Source organism: Haematobia irritans, chromosome 3 (assembly GCF_050003625.1).
Source record: "Haematobia irritans isolate KBUSLIRL chromosome 3, ASM5000362v1, whole genome shotgun sequence".
Lineage (NCBI taxonomy): Eukaryota > Metazoa > Arthropoda > Insecta > Diptera > Muscidae > Haematobia > Haematobia irritans.
In genome coordinates this window covers 156951772-156975481 of record NC_134399.1, presented here as the reverse complement: position 1 = coordinate 156975481, position 23710 = coordinate 156951772, and the positions used below count along the sequence as shown (strand labels likewise).

At 35.4% G+C, this 23710-nt stretch overlaps 1 protein-coding gene across 2 annotated transcripts in view; it reads left to right on the top strand.

The window, feature by feature from the left end:
* mgl (low-density lipoprotein receptor-related protein megalin) overlaps window positions 1-10141 on the top strand; it is a 752690-nt gene extending 742549 nt beyond the window's left edge. For both annotated transcript variants that reach the window (XM_075299561.1, XM_075299560.1), the window contains exons 9-15: window positions 43-254; window positions 315-721; window positions 826-2324; window positions 2391-2703; window positions 3007-5193; window positions 5266-5519; window positions 6916-10141. In XM_075299561.1, the coding sequence (XP_075155676.1) occupies window positions 43-254; window positions 315-721; window positions 826-2324; window positions 2391-2703; window positions 3007-5193; window positions 5266-5519; window positions 6916-7118 (5075 nt within the window). In that variant the 3' untranslated portion in view covers window positions 7119-10141. The remainder of the gene's footprint in view (window positions 1-42; window positions 255-314; window positions 722-825; window positions 2325-2390; window positions 2704-3006; window positions 5194-5265; window positions 5520-6915) is intronic.
* The last annotated feature ends 13569 nt before the right edge of the window (window positions 10142-23710 follow it).

Below are 23710 nucleotides of genomic sequence, written 5' to 3'. Positions count from 1 at the left end.
AGAACGTATAATTTTTTACGTCGATCTCTTTTTCTTTTGTAGATGAACGTAAATGTGATGAGGAGACCGAATTCACCTGTGTGGAAAATAAATCCTGGGGACGGGCCCAATGTATACCCAAGAAATGGATATGTGATGGCGATCCAGATTGTGTGGATGGGGCCGATGAAAATGTTACGCTTCATAATTGTGCCACACAACAACCATGTGGAGAGGATATGTACACATGTGGAAATGGAAGATGTATCAATAAGGTACGGATGAATATTCGAGAAAAGAAGTAAAAAATCGAATCAATCTCTTCTATATTTTAGGGCTGGGTTTGTGATCATGACAATGATTGTGGTGATGGTTCAGATGAAGGCAAATTCTGTAATTCCAAATACAAGACATGCAGCGAACTCGAATTCACATGCCAAAATTTCAAATGTATTCGCAATCAATATCGTTGTGATGGTGAAGATGATTGTGGTGATCATTCCGATGAAGTTGGCTGTAAAAAGGATAATTCCACTTGTGCCACTGGACAATTTTCATGCGCTAATGGTCAATGTATTGATATGTCATTGGTGTGTAATAAGGTTTCCGATTGTTCTGATGATTCCGATGAGCCGGCCCATTGTAATGTCGATGAGTGTGCTAAGGTGGAAATAAATCAGTGCGGTCATAAATGTGTGGACACGCCAACAAGCTATTATTGCGATTGTAATCAAGGTTATAAGTAAGTATCACTTCTTCTCCAAAATTTTACTCAAGTCAATGAAATTTCCTTTACTACTCTGTTCAACCTAACCCCCATCGTTTGCGTTTTGCTTTCCTTTACAGACTTTTAGCTGATGGTAAAGCCTGTGCTGACATTGATGAATGTATTGAGTTACCCGGTGCTTGTTCACAACATTGTTCCAATACACCTGGTAGTTTCTATTGTAAATGTGATGAACGTTACTATGAACGACAATTGGATGAGCATACATGTAAACGCAAGGACAATACCTCAGCATGGTTAATATTTACCAATAAATACTACGTGCGAAATATGTCCATTGATGGTCGTCAATATAATCTGATGCATCAGGATCTTATGAATGTTGTTGCTTTGGACTTTGATATCAAGGATGAATATATGTACTTCTGTGATGTTACTGCCAAGACAATATTCCGCTCGAAATATACCGATCCAAGTGAAAAACCTACTAGAGAAGCTGTTATACGACACGATTCACATGGCCTGGAAGGTATAGCCATTGATTGGGTTGGTCGTAAACTCTATTGGTTGGATAGGCATTCAAAGAACTTAGATGTTGCCGAATTGGATGGCACAAAGAGAAAAACATTACGCAGTGGTGTGGTGGATCCCAGAGCTATTGTGGTTCATCCAGGTATTGGATTCCTATACTTTACTTCGTGGCATTTGCAAGCCTACATTGCCAAAATGGGTATGGATGGTTCGAATTTCACTCGTATCCTTACCTGGGAGAATGATATAGCTTGGCCCAATGCTCTGGCCATTGATTATTTCACCGATCGTATTTACTGGGCTGATGCTCATTTGGATTATATTGCCTATGCCGATTTAGAGGGTCGCCATCGTCATATTGTATTGTCTGGAGCTAAGGTTCCGCATGTTTTTGCCATTTCCCTGTTCGATGATCATTTGTATTGGAGTGATTGGAATTTGAAGGCCATTGCTAGGGCGAATAAATTCACTGGTGCTAACTTTACAGTGCTACGAAATACCACACATCGTCCCTATGATATACACATCAATCATCCCTTACGTCAGGTGCCTTATCATAATCCTTGTGGATCGAATAATGGAGGTTGTTCACATCTCTGTTTGATATCTCCTCCACCGGAGTCTACATATTTGAATATTGAGGGTTACATTGAGGAGGGTGCTCCCAGTTACAAGTGTGCTTGTCCCAATCAATTCTATTTGGCTCGTGATAGCAAGACATGTATTGCCAATTGTACCACTGGTCAACATCGTTGCGGTGGTGATGATGAGAAATGTATACCCTGGTTCTGGAAATGTGATGGTGAAAAAGATTGTAAGGATGGTTCAGATGAACCCACCACATGTCCACAAAGACATTGTAGGGCCGGTACCTTCCAGTGTAAGAATACAAATTGTACACCTTCGGCTACCATTTGTGATGGAATCGATGATTGTGGTGATGGATCGGATGAACAAAACTGTGATCTTCCATGTCCCGATTCTGATTTCAAGTGTAAATCCAGTGGTCGTTGTATTTTGGATAGTTGGCGTTGTGATGGTGATGCTGATTGTAAGGATGGATCCGATGAAGATCCTGCTGTGTGCCGTAAGTTGGAAAGAAGTCAATTTGTGGGTAAACTAATAATGGAGATGTATTTTCATTGATTTTCAGATAAACGAACTTGTGATCCCGATACCGAATTTAGCTGCAAAAATGGTCGTTGCATTCCCAAATTATGGATGTGTGATTTCGACAATGACTGTGGTGATGATTCCGATGAACCAGCCTATATGTGTCGCCAACGCAATTGTACTACTGGTTGGCAACGTTGCCCCGGACAATCGAACTATCGTTGCATACCCAAATGGTTGTTCTGTGATGGTAAAGATGATTGCCGTGACAATAGCGATGAATTGCCAGAGAATTGTCCCACTTGCAATACCGAAACGGACTTCAAATGTGGCAACAATAGATGTATACCAAAGTAAGTGCGGGGTTTTGAAATTAATAAGGGATAGATGGGGCCCAAATGTGGCCGTCTAAAAGGAAGGTGATGTCAGTTATAGAGGAGAACGATGAAGACATAGTCATTGACATATAGCGATAGCAAATTCGTGCCGTCGCTCCTCTTTTAACTATGCCACCCAATAAATCCATCCTTTCTGTGCAATAATTCTACGCCAATTAATTAAGAAGTCTTCATTAATCGTCTTTAAACTATTGGAACACCTGTATTTTTTTTTTCATACTCTTTTACTAAACGCTTCCTTTTCCTTCCACCTTTCAGACAATGGATGTGCGATTTCGCCGATGATTGTGGTGATGGTTCAGATGAGAATGATGCCATTTGCAAGGGCAAATATCGCGAATGTTCCGAATCGGAATTCCGTTGCGGTAATGGCAAATGTATTTCGTCACGCTGGCAGTGTGATCATGAAGACGATTGCGGTGACAATTCCGATGAACTTAACTGTGAAGGCTTCCAGTGTAAGAATGGAACATTCCAATGTGCCTCGGGCCATTGTATTGCTTCATATTTCCGTTGTGATGGTGATCGCGATTGCCGTGATATGTCCGATGAAATGGGATGTCCACCACGTTTCCCCGGTGGCCGTTATTGTCCCGAATCGCGCTTCCAGTGTAATAACAATCTGTGTGTCTCCCCTTCGGATCTATGTGATGGCACTGATGACTGCGGTGATGGTTCCGATGAAGATCCCAAAGTCTGCTCCGACTTCAATTGTGATACCCTGCGTCGCTTCCAATGTGATAACCATCGTTGTGTGGCCCGTTATCAAATCTGTGATGGTGTAGACAACTGTGGTGATGGCTCCGATGAGAATAACATGACCATTTGTGCCTCTAAGGTGAAACCTTGCGATCTTTATACCCAATATCAATGTGCCAATAAGAACTGCATTGAACGCTCTCAAGTGTGTGATTATTCCGATGATTGTGGTGATGCCTCCGACGAATTGGGTTGTCATCACAATCTAAGCTGCTTGGATGATACACGTGGAGGTTGCCAACATCACTGTCATAACCTCACAGATGGTGGCTATATATGTGCCTGTTACCCGGGCTATATCATCTCACCAGATAATAAAAAGAAATGTATAGACGTCGATGAATGTGCCACACGTCAACACACTTGCTCTCATCAATGTCAAAATCTTAATGGCACCTATTCATGTTCTTGTCGTGAAGGTTTCCGTTTGGTCGATAGTTCCTCGGGTGTTTGCAAGGCTGACAAGGATGATGTAGTTGTGATATTCTCCAATGGTCCTGAGATAAGGGCTTTGGATCTGCAAAAGAAGGAAGAGTTTGATGTGATCTTATCGGAGAAACGTATTGAGGCTTTGGATTATCATGCCGAGCAACAAATCGTCTTCTGGGCCGACAGTTATGATAAGACCATAAAACGTTCATACATGGTTAATGCTTTGGATGGTCAGGCCCGCATTGGTTTTGCCCAGGATTTGAATATGAAGGGAGGATCGAAACCCACAGCTGTAGCGGTTGATTGGTTGGCCAACAATCTTTACTGGGCCGAAGTTGATCGAACAGGATCGAAACCCAGAGGTCGCGTTATGGTGGCAACTACAGATGGCCGTTACAGAAGATCTATTGTCAATGCTGGTCTTGAGGTACCCACTTCTATTGCTGTTAATCCTCAATTGGGTCGCATCTATTGGTCTGATGCCGGTTCGGCTCCTAAGATCGAGGTATCCTGGATGGATGGATCCAAACGACGACCCATCATTACAGAAGCTATTCGCCATCCCGCCGGTCTGACAATTGATTATGCTCAAGATCATGTAATTTACTGGGTTGATACCAAACTTAATGCCATTGAATCTATGAAACCCGATGGATCTGGACGTAAAACCATTGTTAAGAGTGATCAGTTGAGACATCCTGTATCTTTGGACATTTTCGAATCGAACATGTATTGGGTAACACGTGACACTGGGGAACTATTGAGACAAGACAAATTCGGACGTGGTGTTCAAGTTGCTGTACATCGTAATCTTGTCAATCCTTCCGGTCTTAAGATCTACCATGAGAAACGTTACAACACTTCATTGAAGGATCCTTGTTATGGATCCAGCTGTTCGCATCTTTGTCTCCTGGTGCCGGGTGGTCATCGTTGTGCTTGCCCCGATAGCTCTGGAGCTTTACCCTCTCATCGTAGTACAATGGAAGTGATTTGTGATGCAGCTGCTGAAAGACCCAGACCAGCGCCACGTATTTGCCCCTGCCAGAATGGTGGCTTCTGTGTGGAGGATAACAATGGAGAGCTGATGTGCGAATGTTTGGGAGATTTCAAGGGAGACCATTGCGAACAGAATGCCGCTGGCATGTTTGGCCATGGTGGTGCTAATGTAACAGCAGTAGTGGTGCCCATTATGGTGATTCTATTGGTGCTATTGGCCGCTGGTGGTGTTTGGTTTGTGATACGGAAAAAACCATTGTGAGTATTGGTGAAGAGTTTGAAAGGGTGTAAAGAAAGCGTTTACTAACACGCTTGTTTTTCTATTTACAGCGGTAAATTAGCTCGTTTGCCTACATTAACATCATCCCAAAGTGTTACCTTCCGTCAGGGCACAAATGTTGAATTCAATGCTCCTGGTTTTCCAGGTCCCAATGCCCCAGTTGGCACAACAACGGGCGATGTTGCCCCATTGGAAGGCTATAATTTGCAGACGGTGAATACGGGCAAGACCCGTGATTTCTCCAATCCCATGTACGATGCAGTACAATCGGGTGCAACAGATCCAAGCATAAGCAATGGATCAGGTAAGTAAACATCTAACATAGGCTAAGGGTCATTTTGATGTAGCTCCGTCAGGCTTTGACTGCCATTTAACAGAACTTTAATATATCTTTTGGGGGTTAATTTAAACAGAAAAATTGAGTTCATAGGATGGTTTGCATCTATATCCGTTACAGAAAAATATTTTTTGTCTTCAATCAATTAATCAATTTGAATTGGAATGATAGTACCAATCACCAAAGTCAATTAAAAAATTAACTGTTCCAATTAAGAAATTAATTGATATAATAAATTTTTGTTATTGATTTTTGTTACTATTAAAAAATTTGTTGAACCAATTAAAAGTTTAATTGAATATTTTTGGAAATTTAATTAAAATTTTAATTGGAAAAATGTTGGTGATATTTTTTTTTTGTGTAAAAGTTAGCTATGTTAGGTTAAGTGACAGCCCGATGCATCAGGCTCACTTAGGCTATTCAGTCCATTGTGATACCACAGTGGTGAACTTCTCTCAAAGTTAGCTAACTTTGCTCTAGCAGAACTTCATGAAAATAGGGATAATTAAGAAAAATTACACAACAATTGAAAATGGATCCTTTATACTTGGACAATTTAAGAAGCAGCACTGCCAGTATTGGGAATTTTCTCCGAATCGGGGATATTTTTCGTTTGGGGACTTGGGAATTTCGTGGGAAATTTCTAAAAATTTAGGGTGTTTTCGAATCACGTCAGTATAATAAATCAGGTTCTGTTTTTTTAAGGGCTTAAGGGCTCAAAACAAAACATTTCTCGTCGCGACATTTATTTGGCCCCCAAGAGCTAGTTTATAATTTACTCTGCTTGGCTAAAAAATTTTTCATGAGGGCTCGGGTCGAAATTTTGCCTCCTCATTTGCGTACAAAACTGATTTGGAATATATACCCCATAGATATCGGTCCAACAACGCCTTCATATTGATCGGTCACCTAATTTTATTATTGCGGATTTTCTACAGAAGAGCCTATTCCTTTAATTGAAAAAAAAACTTGCCAACCATTTATTGGAGACTTTTTTCGAAAAATAAAAATGGAAATAGGTTGACAATTTTATATCTCGAGAATTCAAATGCACGATTTTGATAAGATCAAAACTCGATGACTTTATGCCCATAATTCATTCTGATGTGGGCTTTTATCGCCTCCTGGTTTTGCGTTTTGAAATTTTGATCTGATCATAACAAAAATGCATATTTTTTCAATTTTGAAATTATTAAGGATTTTCTACAATAGAGTCTTGAAAAAAATATTTATAGGAGATATTTTTGGAAAATATTAAGGAAAATACTAGCAACACTTACAGGATATTGTTGTGGGAGGAAATTGTTATAAGCTTTTTTTTTGGCAAAAACTGTAATTTTTATTTCTTATTTCTGATTTTCAGGAATTTACGAAGTGCCACACGATCCCTCCAAAATTAAACCCATCGGTCCATTTACGGAACCTGTATCAGCCATTTTAGCACCTAGCAGTATAACGCACAAATCCTCACCACAATTACAATTAAGAACCCGCGAATTAGATCCATCCGCCGACAATGGCAAGGATACCCAGTATTTGGTGGAAGAAGATAAGTCTGAATGCTGATATAGACCCTAACATCAGATTTTGGCTACGGCAACAACAATAACACTAACACCCTGTGGAACAACTACGATAAAGAGAACAAATTTAAATCTAATTTAACATACCACAATAAAACCAACAGCAACAACAACAACTAAAACAAATCGTGTAAATCACATGAACAACAACAACAACAATAAATACAATATATCGTGATGTTAATAAGGATGGAATTTAGAGATAATGTCAAAATCAAGAAACAAAATCACATTCACACACACACACTCTCTCACACAGAAATCAGAAACTATATAAATTATTTATATATACATACTTTTTATATAAATATATAGCTATGTAAGGATACATAAGGAAAGGAAATACGAAATGGAGGAAACTACAAAAAAAGTGGATCAAAATGAAAAACACATAAAAAGACAAAGACAAAAAAACATAAATGAAAATAAAAAAAAAATCCAAAAACATATCTTTGATGTATAACAAAACAAAAAAACAACAAAAACCTAAATTGAACTTAACGGTAAAGTTTGAAAACATATACAACACACACACACAAAACAAAACACTACACTCTCTGTCTATCACTGTCGCTCTCAAACACTCATTCGCTCACTACTAGCCAAACAAAGGTAATATACCGTTTGCATGGTGAAACCCTTATATGAAATCTTTGAATTCAACACGTTTTCAAACATTATATTTTGCTAGCGTGTCCTATTCAAGTATTTTTAAGACTATGCGGTTATTGGCTATTGTCCATTCATAAATAAAGGGTGTTTGTATACTAGATAGGAGTGTAGTCATAATATATTTATTTATATATAAAACAAAAGAAAAGACAATATTTAAACTGAACAAATAGCTAAATTTGTGTATTTTGTAAAAAGAAAAGAAAAACAAACGCAAAGCAGTAAAAACCAACTAGAGAGCAGCATGCTATAAAACCCCCCTTCAACAAATTGTATGTAAAGAAAAAGAAGCAAAACAAAAAGTCATGAAAATGAAATAGTTTTCTAAATACTTTTATATATTTTTTTATAAAAACAAAAAAACAACAAACAAAAAGCCCAAAAAAACTACTACAATGTAAATTAAAAACGACAAATACAATTAAAGAAAAATGCATATACACCTTTTTTTAAATGCCTTTTTAAAAGAAAATTGGTTTTCATTGCTAGCTAAACGAACACATATTTTTACCACATGTTTGATACATAGCAAATAAAGCTTTTTTTTGGAAAATCCAATTTTATTTTTGTTGCTACACACAAAAAAAAAATTTCTGATTCAATCACGAAATTAATTGACCCAATTAATTTTTTAATTGAAATGTCTTCAATCACAGAAATTATAGTATCAATTAAAAATTAATTGACAGTCAATTAAAAAATTAATTGATCCAATTAAAAAATTAATTGATACTATTAATTTGTGTGATTGATTTTTGTTTCAATTAAAAAATTTGTTGAATCAATTAAATTTTTAATTGAATATTTTTTAAAACTCAATTAAGATTTCAATTGGAAAAAATTTTGTGAAATTTTTTTCTGTGTAGTTAAATACTTACATGTAATTATCGGTGTAGTAGTAAACAAATGTAGTAAAGGTCCATATGATATTTGATTTAAATTTCAATAAAAAAAATCCAAAGAGCTAAGCTCTAGTACATTTTTAAATATTTCAATTACTTTTATATTACAGTTCTTAGAAATTTATGAAAGAGTGTAAAATATAAGAAAAATTTAATATTTATTTCACTTTACATTGTATCCCTTCCAAATATCCGCTAGGAATTGATTTCCTCAACGGTATATATTACCCAATGCATTTTTTTCTGATTCAATCGGGAAATTAATTGATCCAATTAATTTTTTAATTGAAATGTCTTTAACCACAGAAATGATAGTATCAATTAAAAAATCAATTGATCCAATTAAATAATTAATTGTTGCTATTAATTTTTGTGATTGATTTTTGTTTCAATTGAAAATTTTGTTGAATCAATTAAATTTTTAATTGAATATTTTTTAAAACTCAATTAAAATTTTAATTGAAAAAATTTTCGTGGAATTTTTTCTTACATTTTTTTTTTTACAAATTAGCTAATGGGGTAAAGTAATTTCGATTTATAGCCCCTTCTAAGGGCCACTACATTTCCGAAAAACAAAGCATTCCCTCGATAATTACATGTTTAGTAATTTTTGTTTAAAAATCCCTATAAATTGTTTCAAATTATGAATTATTCATAAAACAAAATATTTTCGTTTGTTTTTTAATATAATCCAACAACAGGAAAAAATCATTTATATTACCCAATATTTTTATACATATGTGTCTTATTAAGTTTTTGAAAACTTTTTATTAAGTTTGTATTTGTAATATCTCTCTCTTTAAAAAAAAATGAAAAAGAATGCATTCCTTTAATATTTTATTTAAATAGTATTTTTTTTTGTTTTTATTATTATTATGCTATTATGGTAAATATAATTATTATTATATAAATTTATTTAAAGAAGCAAAAGAAAAACTGAAGCTTGAAACATCACCTTGAGAAGAGAAACATGAAAGAATAACAAGAGCATTTAATTATTTATATTGTGGAAAATATTCCTCTCTCTCTCTGTCGCTCCTTCCCTCCCTCTCAGTGTATTATTATAATTGTATGTTATGAGAGAAAAGCCTAGCTTTCTCTCTCTCTCTCAATCAGTTATTATTATTGTTTCTCTATCTCTATGTCTATTTGTAACTATTTTTAATTGAATTTTGCAATATTTATGTCATCACAAAGAAAAGTTTTAAATATTTAAAATAAACAAAAAAAACCACAAAAAAGTTTAAAGAAGAAACATATTTTTAAAGCGAATCTGTGCTTCCTTTCGTTTTTTAGAATTATATATATATATATTAAAAAATGAGTATATAAAATAGCATTAAATTTTAAAAATTTAGTAAAGTATATGAGAAAAATGAGAAAATAAATTAAATGAAAATTTTGTTAATAAATATAAAAATGTAAAAAAATATGTTTAAGGTTTTTTATTTAAGATGGATGAGTGAAAGGAAAGTAATAAAGTATCTATAGTGATTGTATTGAATACACTCAAAAGAAAAAGTTAGTAAAAACATTAAACAAATATTTTGTTTATGCAGATTTTTGTCTGCTGAAAAAGCGGAAACAATCAGGGCCGCAGATAAAGGCTTACAAGCACGGTTGCCACAGTTGGTAGAATTCTACCAAAAATCGAAGATTTTTTACTGTTTCGTAGATTGGTAGAATTCTTGAAGTTTTGGTAGATTTTACAAAATATTCCACTCCAATTAAGAGGTAATTCAATTTTTTATAGACATAAAAACCAAATTTCCAATAGAAAAAATTTTGGAAATTACTGTTAAAAAATAATATTGTGGCAAAATTTTCTATAGTATAAATTTATTTTTTCAAAATTTTCTATAGAATTAAAATTTTGTCAAAATTTTCTATAGAATTAAAACTTTGACAAACTTTTCTATAGAAATTAATTTTTGACAAAATTTTCTATAGGAATATAATTTTGTCAAAATTTTCTATAGAATTAAAATTTTGTCAAAATTTTCTATAGAATTACATTTTTGTCAAAATTTTCTATAGAATTAAAATTTTGTAAAAATTTTCTATAAAATAAAAATGTTTTCTATAGCAATAAAATTTAGTCAAAATTTTCTATAGATATATAATTTGGTCAACATTTTCTGTAGGAATATAATTTTGACAAAGTTTTCTGTAGAATTAAAATTTTGTCAAAAATTTCTATAGAAAAATATTGGCAAAGTCAAAAAATTTTGACGAAATTTTCTATAGAAATAAAACTTTGAAAAAATTTTCTGTAGAATTAAAATTTTTTTCAATAGAATTAAAATTTTTTAAAAATTTTCTATAAAATTAAAATTTTGTCAAAATTTTCTATAGAAATAAAATTTAATCAAAATTTTCTATAGAATTAAAATTTTGTCAAAATTTTCTATAGAAATAAAATTTTGCCAACAGTTTCTGTAGGAATATAATTTTGACAAAATTTTCTGTAGGAATATAATTTTACAAAATTTTCTGTAGGAATATAATTTTGTAAAAAAAAATCTATAGAAAAAATTGACAAAATTTTCTATAAAATTAAAATTTTGTCAAAATTTTCTATAGAAATAAAATTTAGTCAAACTTTTCTATGGAAATAAAATTTTGGAAAAATTTTCTACAGAATTAAAATTTTGACAAACTTTTCTATAGAAATTAATTTTTGATAAAATTTTCTATAGGAATATAATTTTGTCAAAATTTTCTATACAATTAAAATTTTGTCAAATTTTTCTATAGAATTAAAAATTTGTCAAAATTTTCTATAGAAATTATTTTTTGACAAAATTTTCTATAGAAATAAAATTTTGCAAAAATTTTCTATAGAAATAAAATTTTGCAAAAATATAAAAAAAAAATTTTGCAAAAATTTTCTATAGAAATAAAATTTTGCCAAACTTTTCTGTAGGAATATAATTTTGATAAAATTTTCTATAGAAACGAAATTTTGACAAAATTTCCTACAGAAATATAATTTTGTCAAAATTTTCTATAGAATTAAATTTTGTCAAAGTTTTCTATAAAAACAAAAATTATGTCAAAATTTCTATAGAATTAAAATGTTGACAAGATTTTCTATAGAAATAAAATTTACAGAAATAACTTTTTTACAAAAATGTCTATAGAAATAAAATTTTGTCAAAATTTTCTATAGAATTAAAATTTTGTAAAAATTTTCTATAGAATTAAAATTTTTCAAAATTTTCTATAGAAATAAAATTTGGCCAACATTTTCTAAAGGAATATAATTTTGACAAAAATTTCTGTAGAATTCAAATTTTGTCAAAATTTGTAGCAATATAATTTTGACAAAATTTTCCATAGAATTAAAATTTTGTCAAAATTGTCTATAGAATTAAAATTTTTGACAAATTTTTCTACAGAAATAAAATTTTGACAAAATGTCTATAGAAAGAACATTTTGACAAAATTTTCTGTAGGAATATAATTTTGACAAAATTTTCTATAGAAATAAAATTTTGGAAAAATTTTCTATAGAATTAAAATTTTGTAAAAATTTTCTATTAAAATTTTGTAAAAATTTTCTATACAAATAATATTTTGACAAAATTTTCTGTAGGAATATAATTTTGAAAAAATTTTCTATAGAATTAAAATTTTGTCAAAAATTTCTATAGAATTAAAATTTTGTCAAAATTTTCTATAGAAATAAAATTTTGACAAAATTTTCTATGGAAATACATTTTCTACAAAAATTTGATGCAACGCTTCAAATTAAGATTTTTTAAATTTGGTAGTTTTTGGTAATATTTTCTTAAAATGTTTGCAGTTTATTTTTGGCCCGAGTGGCAACCGTGCTTACAAGTTCCAAAATGCAGATAATCTCACATCAATGCAAAAAGTCAGTTCGAAAGAGCAAAGTTGATACGGTTACACGAACATTCAGAGATAAGCAATGCGTAAACTTTCAAAATGGTCGTGTTTCACACAAGACAATTTAAGCATTTGAATTGGTAACACTTCGAATCACTTGTATTGGAACTAATTTCATATACAATGTCATTTTGAAATTAACTTCAAATAGAATGTTAGAAATTTTCCCTTCAAACTGGCATTTCAACTGAATACAACAGTTAAAAGATATTTCTGATTATCCAAGCATATTGTAAATCCAATAAGATATATATTGAGCCCATCAATGGATTATCGGAGTCGTAGTTCAAAAACTGACCGAATGGAATATAGAGAAAACTCTATGACCCAGAGGTCACCCAAACGTCTACATAAATGGCATATGAATGAATGGAAATTTAAGAACGATGATAAATCTTCTTCAGTCTTCAAGAAAGTGTTTAAAGAAGAGAACCAAACACGTGAGAACAAACCATGGGAAGGCTTACGCAAATCCAAAACCAATGATCTTTCGTTTGTAGAAAATAAGAAAATGAAACATTTCATTTATACATCTTCGCCAAAATATCAACAGCTACAGAAAAGTCAAGAAGTTAGCAGTGATTCAGAAGATAATGATGAGTTTGTATATGAAACTGAAGTTGAAAAATCGCTTACGCAGAAAACATTTCCAAAAGCTGAGCAATCTTTCCTGAATGAAACCTTTCCGAAAGAATCAGGTATTCGAAATGCGAATCTAAGTAAAACAATGGGCATACCATCGACAATGATCACACAAGAAAAAGACCGCTATAGCATAGAGAAATCTGTTAAAGGTTACCACCAGGCCACAGTCATAACTAAAAATTCCATTGGAAGTGACTTGGTATTTAATAATCAGACCTCTGCCAAAAATGAGATGAATTATATAATTGTGGTTTGCCTTCTTCTGGCAATTCTTTTTTCAAAAATATTGCAATTTTTACAATTGATATTTTCCTGGCTCCTTAATCAAGTCTCACAACAATGTTGTATTCTATCCAGACTATTGTCGAAAAATAACTCCGGAATATTCACTAATATTTTAGTTTATCTACTGTATTCTTTATGTACTTTATTTTATTATTTAATAGCTGGTCTTAATTTTACTGTCCGTATTTTGGTAGTCTCAGCACCATTACCTTTAGCATCATTTGTATTAAACTTATCTAAATATTCTAAATAAAAAAGATTTCAATTTACATATATTGTATTTTATTACTAATAACATTACCAAAATCTACGGTTTAAATAAGCTCAAGGAGTTAAATCGGGAGATTAGTCTTTATTGGTGCTATGCGAAAAACATGCATCGATACACACCAAATTCAGCACACCTAATAGTGGTTCTGAAAAACCTACAGAATCTAGACCCCCAACTCGGTGGGTGGGTTTATAAGGGGGTATGTCAAAATTTCTACCGATACACAATATTGTTACGAATTTGATAATTATAGATATAAGTTTATTTAAATTAGTTTCCGTTAATTTAAAATTCAAAATTGTAACGATAAAATTTCGTTATCACTTGTTGGAATCATCTATTCATTTTCTAGTATTTTTCTGAATTTCTTTTATGTTCTTTTGTTTGCTTACCGAAATGTTAGTTCTTACTCTCTCATAGAATAACAACCCCTTTGCTTTGTTATTTTGCTTTCTCATTTCATCTCATTGTCTATTGTCATTGTTGTTGTAGTAATGCGAGCATATATCTATGTGAGTGTGTATGTGTTTGGCAGCCACCAGACGAATAACTTAATGGTCGTAGATCCTTCTAGCATTGTCTAAGAATGTTCTGGCGTTGCCAGAATATTGTAGTGCTACCAGAATGTTCTCGTATTGCCACACCGTCATATATAAAAGCGCTCGCATGCTGCTAACGAGTCAGTCTTAATTAAAGCGTCAAACGAATAACTTCAGTGTGAACGAATTGTAAAGTGTGAAGTCATAGTAAATAAATTGTAGATTGTCGTTATTTAAAAGAACTGTGTTTTAATTGTCGGGTAATTAAAAACGCCTAAATATAAAAACGTAACAATTGGTGTCAGAAGTGGGATAACGGAAAAAAAATCTACAATGAAGTTTAATGAGCTTCGTGTGGAAGACTTAAAAAAGGAATTGAGCAAACTGGAGCTGCCGACAACAGGCAATAAGGCCCAGCTTCAAAGGCGTCTACTGGAAGAGTTTGAACGGCGTAATATGGACATTGCGACGCATGAGTTTGATTATAAGGAAGACATTGATGAATCAATACTCGTCAATACAAGCAGTGTAGAAACTCCATCTGTGGCTTCGAGTGTTGTGGATTACACATCAATGCTCAATGTTTTGAGCAAAATGATGGAAGCAAATTCTAGAAAAATGGAAGAAAAATTCGACGAAAATTCTAGAAAAATGGAAGAAAATTCTAGAAAATTGCAGAAAGAAAATGCCCTACAAATGGAAGCAAGTTCAAGAAAATTGGAAGAAAAATTCGACGAAAATTCTAGAATTCTCAATGAAAAACTACAACAAATTTCTGAAGGCATGGAAAAACGTGTGGACCATATAGAAAATCAAATTGTGGAATTGGATAAGAAAGTTCTTTCTGTGGATGAGAAAATTATGGTTCATGATGAGAAGTTTCTGCACATCGAGAAAAAAATGTCAGAGCTGGAAATTAAAGGTGGTCCAGTGCGCGTCATTGAGGGCTCAAAAATCAAAACTCCTGTTTTCGATGGCTCAACGTCATTTGATGTCTTCAAATTCCAATTCGAAATGGTTGCTTCTAGAAATTTGTGGAATGACGATGATAAAGCAATTGAACTTCTATTGGCATTAAAGGGCAATGCTGCTGATGTGAAACAAAGCATTCCCGCTGCTTCTAGAAATAACTATAATGAAGTAATAGCGGCGCTTCAACGCAAGTATGGTGGAGAGCACAAGCAAGACATCTTTAGAATGGAATTAAGAGGTAGAGTCCAGAAATCAAACGAGACTCTACAAGACTTTGCAACAGAAGTTGAGCGGTTGGTGCTACTGACATACCCAGGAGAGAGTCACCCACTTGTGGACCGCATCAAAATTGAGACCTTTGTGAATGGCATTCGAGACCCAGACATAAAATGTGCAACATATGCGTCACAAAAGGCTACATTCGCAGAAACAGTAACATTTGCACTTGCGCAAGAAACTGCGAGATTGCTGGCACGGCCTCAAATTCACAAAATACGCAGAGTAGAGACCGAGTGTGAAGAATCGAAATCTATCATTGACTCGATGAAAGAGGCAATGAAGCAGGTAATGCAAGAATTGAAACAGGATGCAACTAAATCCCGAATCAAATGCTATAACTGTGATAAGACGGGACATCTAGCTCGAGAATGCAAAGCACGACGCAAACGGTCAAGATCCACATCACCATCTCCATTAAACAATAACCATAAGAAGGTGACCCCACAGTCAAGTGAGTCACCTTTAAACTAAATCGAGCTAGTTCAGCGGGGCAAGAGCTGGCTCCCACAGACGATGGCCCCACCATCTCCATATCAATAGTTCAACAGAAAAATAACAATTTAACTATTGCGGGTGTTGTTAATGGCGACAAGCGTACTTTGACGTTGGATACTGGTGCATCAAAGTCTATCATTAGATCTGATTTAGTAAAAGGAAAAGTTACACCACTGATTGGAGTCAAGCTACGCACGGCTACAGGGGAACCCGCAACCGTATATGGAAAGGTCGCCGTAAAATTAACTATTGCTAACAAATCCGTTACTTATGATTTCATTGTGGCCGATATAATAGACGAAGTTATAATTGGAGCGGATTTCATGATTGCTTTTGGTATCAATCTGGATATGAAGCGTCGTGTAATGACATGGTGCGATGCCGAAATAACTGTAAACGTGGGCTATAGTGAGAATACACCCGTCAGACGTTTGACAACGAGCCAGTCAGAGTCTATACCACCGAATGCCGAAGCAATTATATGGGTTCCTATGAATGGAGATTGTGAAGTCGGCCAATTGTGGGTTGTTGAACCAGCAGAAAACAAAAGCAACAACATCTTGATAGCAAATGCCCTGGTAACAACGAACGAAGAGAGACTAATACCAGTTCGTGTCTTGAACTTGTCTGACAATCACGAGCAAATTGTAAAATTTTCTGACATTGGCAAATGTACACCAGTCGAGGCAATAGTCAATTTGGAAGGCAACTCATCAAAGACACATGGAGCAGTGAGAAAACATCTAGAAGCGTATGTCGAGGCTTGGACACGTCATCTATCGCCGTCAGAGAGAAATAAAGCCAAGCAATTGTTGTGGAAAAACGCCTGTGCTTTTGCTTCTGAAAAGGGAAATCAAGGAAGAACATCTGTAGTGAAACATGGAATTAAAACCGCAGAAGAAAGGCCCATAAAACAGGCACCACGAAGTGTTCCCCTGGCAAAAAGAGACGAAGTTCAAAAGCTCATAAAGGAAATGGCGGAGAGTGGAGTGATCGAGCCATCATCAAGTCCTTGGTGTTCCCCAGTTGTGCTGGTCAAAAAGAAAGATGGAAGTACCCGATTCTGCGTGGACTACAGAAAACTGAATGATGTCACCAAAAAGGACAGTTATCCGCTTCCACGCATTGATGACACGTTGGACACACTAGCCGGAACAACGTGGTTTTCTACGCTTGATTTGCAGAGTGGGTATTGGCAAGTAGAGATCGCCGAGAAAGACAAGGAAAAGACGGCTTTTGGCGTTAATGGCGGTCTCTGGCAATTCAATGTAATGCCGTTCGGGCTCTGCAACGCTCCGGCTACCTTCGAAAGATTGATGGAGCGGGTACTGAAGGGGTTGCACTGGAAGTCGTGCTTGATATACTTGGACGACATCATAGTGATGGGCAAAACATTTGACGAGCAACTTAAGAACTTGAAAGACGTTATCCAGCAATTGTCAGCCGCTGGTCTACGCCTTAACGCAAAGAAATGCTCCCTTTTCCAGCGGGAAGTTAAATACCTGGGTCATCATGTGACTGCAGAGGGCATATCCACCGATGAAGACAAAATCCAAGCTGTCAGAGATTGGCCACGACCCCGAAATCTCCACGAATTAAGAAGTTTCCTTGGGTTATGTACATATTACCGACGATTCGTCCCAAACTTCGCCAGCATCGCCGCTAGTCTCCATAAATTGACGCAAAAAGGTCAGAAGTTCCAGTGGAGCGACGAACAGGAGGATTCATTCCAACACTTAAAAGAACTTTTATGTTCAGCTCCTGTTCTAGCGTATCCTATTCCGGGCGAAAAATTTGTTTTGGATACAGATGCTAGCGCGCATGGTATTGGAGGTGTGCTATCCCAACAGATAGACGGCAAGGAGAAGGTCATCGGATATTTCAGCCGAACGTTGTCCAAGCCCGAAAAGAACTACTGTGTAACGCGACGAGAGCTGCTAGCCGTCATAGAGAGTGTAAAACATTATCATAAATATTTGTATGGACAACACTTCTTGCTCAGGACTGATCACTCAGCTCTACGATGGTTGCTCCAATTCAAGAATCCGGAAGCTCAACTGGCACGTTGGATCGAGAGGCTCCAAAGCTACGATTTCAGTATCGAGCATAGAAAAGGTGGAAAACACGGTAACGCTGACGCCTTGTCACGTCGACCTTGCAGTATAGAATGCAAGCACTGCTCGAAAGCTGAACACAAGGAGGAGATTGTTGATATTCGGCTGTTACACGTCGAATCTGGAGTGGACTGGCCAACAGAACAGCGTAAAGATCCCATTTTGAACAAAATTATTTCGGCAAAGGAAGAGAACAAGAAGCCCAGTAAGAAAGACATCGCAGCCGAAAGTCCACTTATGAAATCATACTGGGCTCAATGGGATAGTTTAGTTCTAGTCAATGGATCCCTGCAACGTAAATGGGAAAGCGAAGATGGCAAGAGCAGCCGAAATTTGATCATCGTTCCAGATTCCAAAATAAGAGATGTTTTGGCGGAGTTCCATAATGGTCCCAGTGGAGGTCATCTGGGAATAACCAAAACCGCCGAGAAAGTGAAGCAACGATTCTACTGGGTTGGATGCCAGAAATCAATTGCTGAATGGGTAGCCAATTGCGAGAAGTGCATGAAGGCGAAAGGTCCAACAAGGAAAAGTCGAGGTCCTATGCAAGAATATAGACCAGGAGCCCCGTTTGAAAGAATAGCAATGGACGTGGCAGGCCCTTTCCCAGTAAGTGATTCTGGAAACCGTTATGTCCTTGTGGTCATGGATTACTTCAGCAAATGGCCGGAGGTGTATGCAATTCCAAACCAAGAAGCAAAAACGATTGTGGATGTTGTCAACAAAAACTGGATATGTCGCTACGGTGTGCCGTCCGAGATTCACTCAGACCAGGGAAGAAATTTTGAATCGGCCATATTCAAAGAGATGTGTGAATCCCTTGGTATCAAGAAAACGAGGACTACACCATTACATCCACAATCCGATGGCATGGTAGAAAGGTTTAATCGCACTCTGGAGGAACATCTTCGAAAAGTAGTGGACAACGGCCAGAGGGACTGGGACGAGCATATACCAAAGTTTTTGCTGTCGTATAGATCTGCCATTCATGATTCCACCTCTCGAACACCGGCCAATGTTCTATTCGGAACTGAGTTGAAGTTGCCTGGTGATCTGATATTCGGTGCTAAACCTAATGAGCTCGCCATGGAAGAAAACAGAAACGACATCCCAAACACTTTCGGTGAAGTTCACGAATCAGTGCGCAACAAAATAAAAATGGTCAGCAACAGAATGAAGGCGAGATACGATCGTGCTGTAAATACTGAAGGCTTCCAAGAAGCAGAATTGGTTCTGCTATTTAACCCGCAACGAAAGAAAGGATTGTGTCCTAAACTGCAAACACAGTGGGAAGGCCCATACAAAGTCATCAAGAAGATCAATGATGTTGTATACCGGATTCAGAAGGACGACAGCCCTAGATCAAAGATGAAAGTTGTACATCTGGAACGATTGGCTCCTTACGGAACAGGTTCTGTGCCTGTTCGGGACGAACAGGCTTAAGCGGGAGGCAGTGTTGCGAATTTGATAATTATAGATATAAGTTTATTTAAATTAGTTTCCGTTAATTTAAAATTCAAAATTGTAACGATAAAATTTCGTTATCACTTGTTGGAATCATCTATTCATTTTCTAGTATTTTTCTGAATTTCTTTTATGTTCTTTTGTTTGCTTACCGAAATGTTAGTTCTTACTCTCTCATAGAATAACAACCCCTTTGCTTTGTTATTTTGCTTTCTCATTTCATCTCATTGTCTATTGTCATTGTTGTTGTAGTAATGCGAGCATATATCTATGTGAGTGTGTATGTGTTTGGCAGCCACCAGACGAATAACTTAATGGTCGTAGATCCTTCTAGCATTGTCTAAGAATGTTCTGGCGTTGCCAGAATATTGTAGTGCTACCAGAATGTTCTCGTATTGCCACACCGTCATATATAAAAGCGCTCGCATGCTGCTAACGAGTCAGTCTTAATTAAAGCGTCAAACGAATAACTTCAGTGTGAACGAATTGTAAAGTGTGAAGTCATAGTAAATAAATTGTAGATTGTCGTTATTTAAAAGAACTGTGTTTTAATTGTCGGGTAATTAAAAACGCCTAAATATAAAAACGTAACAATATATTCGGAACACCTATTTATGGTCCTAAAAACCTATAGATTTCAAATTTCAGGCAAATCGGATAGAAAATACGATTTCTAAAAGCCCAAGAAGTAAAATCGGGAGATCGGTCTATATGGGGTGGCTATACCAAACCATGGAACGATACACCCCCCATTTTCGTCACACCTATTTCCCTGCCAACATTTTTTGAATTTGGGGGCGCTTCTGAGAATCTCCACTACGTCGAAAACAGTCGTATACGATATCCAAAACTCCTCGGAAAAGCGCCGTCACTATTGAGAAGTTGTACCACGCCAAGTTACTACAAAAAAGTATCGCGTGAGTGCAATTATTAGGTGCCCTTCTGGATACATTTAGAAGGACGCCAATAAGAGCCCCTTCAAACAAAGTGCATTTTAAGATAGTTGTAAAAGAATCATTGTGGTCAAGTAAAACACGATTGTTTAGATGTTTATTAATTTTATTAAACATTTATAAATTCTCATAAATAAAGGGTGATTTGTTAAGAGCTTGATAACTTTTTTTTTTTTTAAAACGCATAAAATTTGCAAAATCTCATCGGTTCTTTATTTGAAACGTTAGATTGGTCCATGACATTTACTTTTTGAAGATAATTTCATTTAAATGTTGACCGCGGCTGCGTCTTAGGTGGTCCATTCGGAAAGTCCAATTTTGGGCAACTTTTTCGAGCATTTCGGCCGGAATAGCCCGAATTTCTTCGGAAATGTTGTCTTCCAAAGCTGGAATAGTTGCTGGCTTATTTCTGTAGACTTTAGACTTGACGTAGCCCCACAAAAAATAGTCTAAAGGCGTCAAATCGCATGATCTTGGTGGCCAACTTACCGGCCCATTTCTTGAGATGAATTGTTCTCCGAAGTTTTCCCTCAAAATGGCCATAGAATCGCGAGCTGTGTGGCATGTAGCGCCATCTTGTTGAAACCACATGTCAACCAAGTTCAGTTCTTCCATTTTTGGCAACAAAAAGTTTGTTAGCATCGAACGATAGCGATCGCCATTCACCGTAACGTTGCGTCCAACAGCATCTTTGAAAAAATACGGTCCAATGATTCCACCAGCGTACAAACCACACCAAACAGTGCATTTTTCGGGATGCATGGGCAGTTCTTGAACGGCTTCTGGTTGCTCTTCACTCCAAATGCGGCAATTTTGCTTATTTACGTAGCCATTCAACCAGAAATGAGCCTCATCGCTGAACAAAATTTGTCGATAAACACATTTCGAACCGAACACTGATTTTGGTAATAAAATTCAATGATTTGCAAGCGTTGCTCGTTAGTAAGTCTATTCATGATGAAATGTCAAAGCATACTGAGCATCTTTCTCTTTGACACCATGTCTGAAATCCCACGTGATCTGTCAAATACTAATGCATGAAAATCCTAACCTCAAAAGAATCACCCTTTATAACATTTATACGACTATCACATCACATTTATCATATTTTTATGCATTAATAAAAGATTGATGTTGAGTTACAAGTTGCAAGTTACATGTTGTAGCGTTTATCAGCCAGTGCTTTTATTCCCAATGGAGGCAACGTGTCTGGAAAAATATTTGAAAAACTATCACTTTATTCAATTTGGAAAGTCAAAAATTGTTCATCAATATACCTTTCACAATTTTAAGCGAAATAACTATGTTTTCAGCACTTCATTATCATTTTTATTTAAATAAATTATAAGAAGCAAGTTGTGCTTGGTGTTTCACAAAATATAAAATGGCTCTTGTAACAATAGTGATGGCAAAATACTTTCATGCGAATGGTGATGGCAAAATACTATCACAGTTGGCGATTGTTACGAGTCTGTGGTAGCGATTAGGATGAAATGGAACTTTGAAATGCTGGCAGGGTTACGGTCATAAAATAGAGAATGAAGCCGCCGAGTCGCGCCGCTGATTTTAGCCACCGCCGATCATTTTTTGCCTCGACGCCGCCGCCGAATATGTCGATTAATATCGACCTAAATTTGGACGCCAATTCGTCAAAAATATTGATTTAAATCAGGAAAATTTATTAATAACTGTTGTATTTTTGGCTAAAATTTTGAACCCTCCACCCACAATCAATCAGGATCGAGTTGCTATAATAATTTTGCTAAAATTTAGCTCAGAAAATGTGAATGAAATGGAAATTTGAATGTAAAATTGGTTGTACAACTAATCTGATTGCCATTCGCGTAATGCGCTTTACAGACTATCAGTTATTCCGGACGACAGTGCTCGTGTCGAACATATCCCATATATTGTGCACATTATAAGTTAAGTCCGAAGGCATAATCGATACTGCTACATGTTTATGGGATCGATAACACATTTACCGATTATTTAGTCATCGCCGACAAGTCGTATCGATCCGACACACTGAGATTCTTTACAAACACCGACATTCCGTCCGGAATAACTGATAGTCTGTAAAGCGCATAACTTCAAATTTATTTTATAATGGATAATTGCCCGCCGCCGCATAGACTAATTTATATCAGCTTAGTCGTCAAGCCGTCGCCGCCGGAGTCAACAATTTAGTGCCAGCCGCCGCCGACAAAAATGGGTTGGCTCATTCTCTGATTCAATTTTATTTCAAAATGGATAATTGGATAGACAAATTTATATCGGCTTATGCATCGTTCGTACTATAAGTTTATCCAGACCATAGATAATAGACTCAGATAGATGAGCATGTTCTCATCGCAAAAAATGTGTCAGTTCCAGATATTAATTTTCTGACATTTCGTTTTGATTTTTTTGCTACTCATAGTATAAGATTTTCCGTCCAGAGTATAAGTTTTTCCGGACGAAATATATGTGTCTGTATGTAATGAATCTTGCAATGTGGCCGAACCCTAAGAATTATCGGAAGTAAATAAAATATCGATAAATGTGTTGTCGATCCCATAAACAAGCAGCAATATCGATTATGTCTTTGAGCATAACTTCCCTGCCAGCATTCCAAAGTTCCATTTCATCCTCATCGCTGCCACAGACTCGTAAATGTCCCCACAACCATCGCGAACTGTGATGGGGGAAGCATATCAAAAAGTACAAGATGTACATGAAAGTATTTTGCCATCACTACTGTTAGAAGAGCCATTTTATTTTTTGTGAAACGCCAAGCGCAACCAGCTTGTTATATTTTATTTAAATAAAAACGAAAATAAAGTTCTGAAAACATAGATATTACGTTTAAAATTATGAAAAGTATATGGTGAACATTTTTCGACTTTCCAAATAAAATAAAGTGATCGTTTTTCAAATATTTTTCCAGGCACGCTGTCTCCATCAAAAATAAACAAACTGGCTGATAGACGCTGCAATATGTAACTTGCTACTTAAAACTCAACATCATAAATGTGATGAGATAAACCGAAAAATGTTATATTTATAAAAATTATAAATGTTTAATCAAAT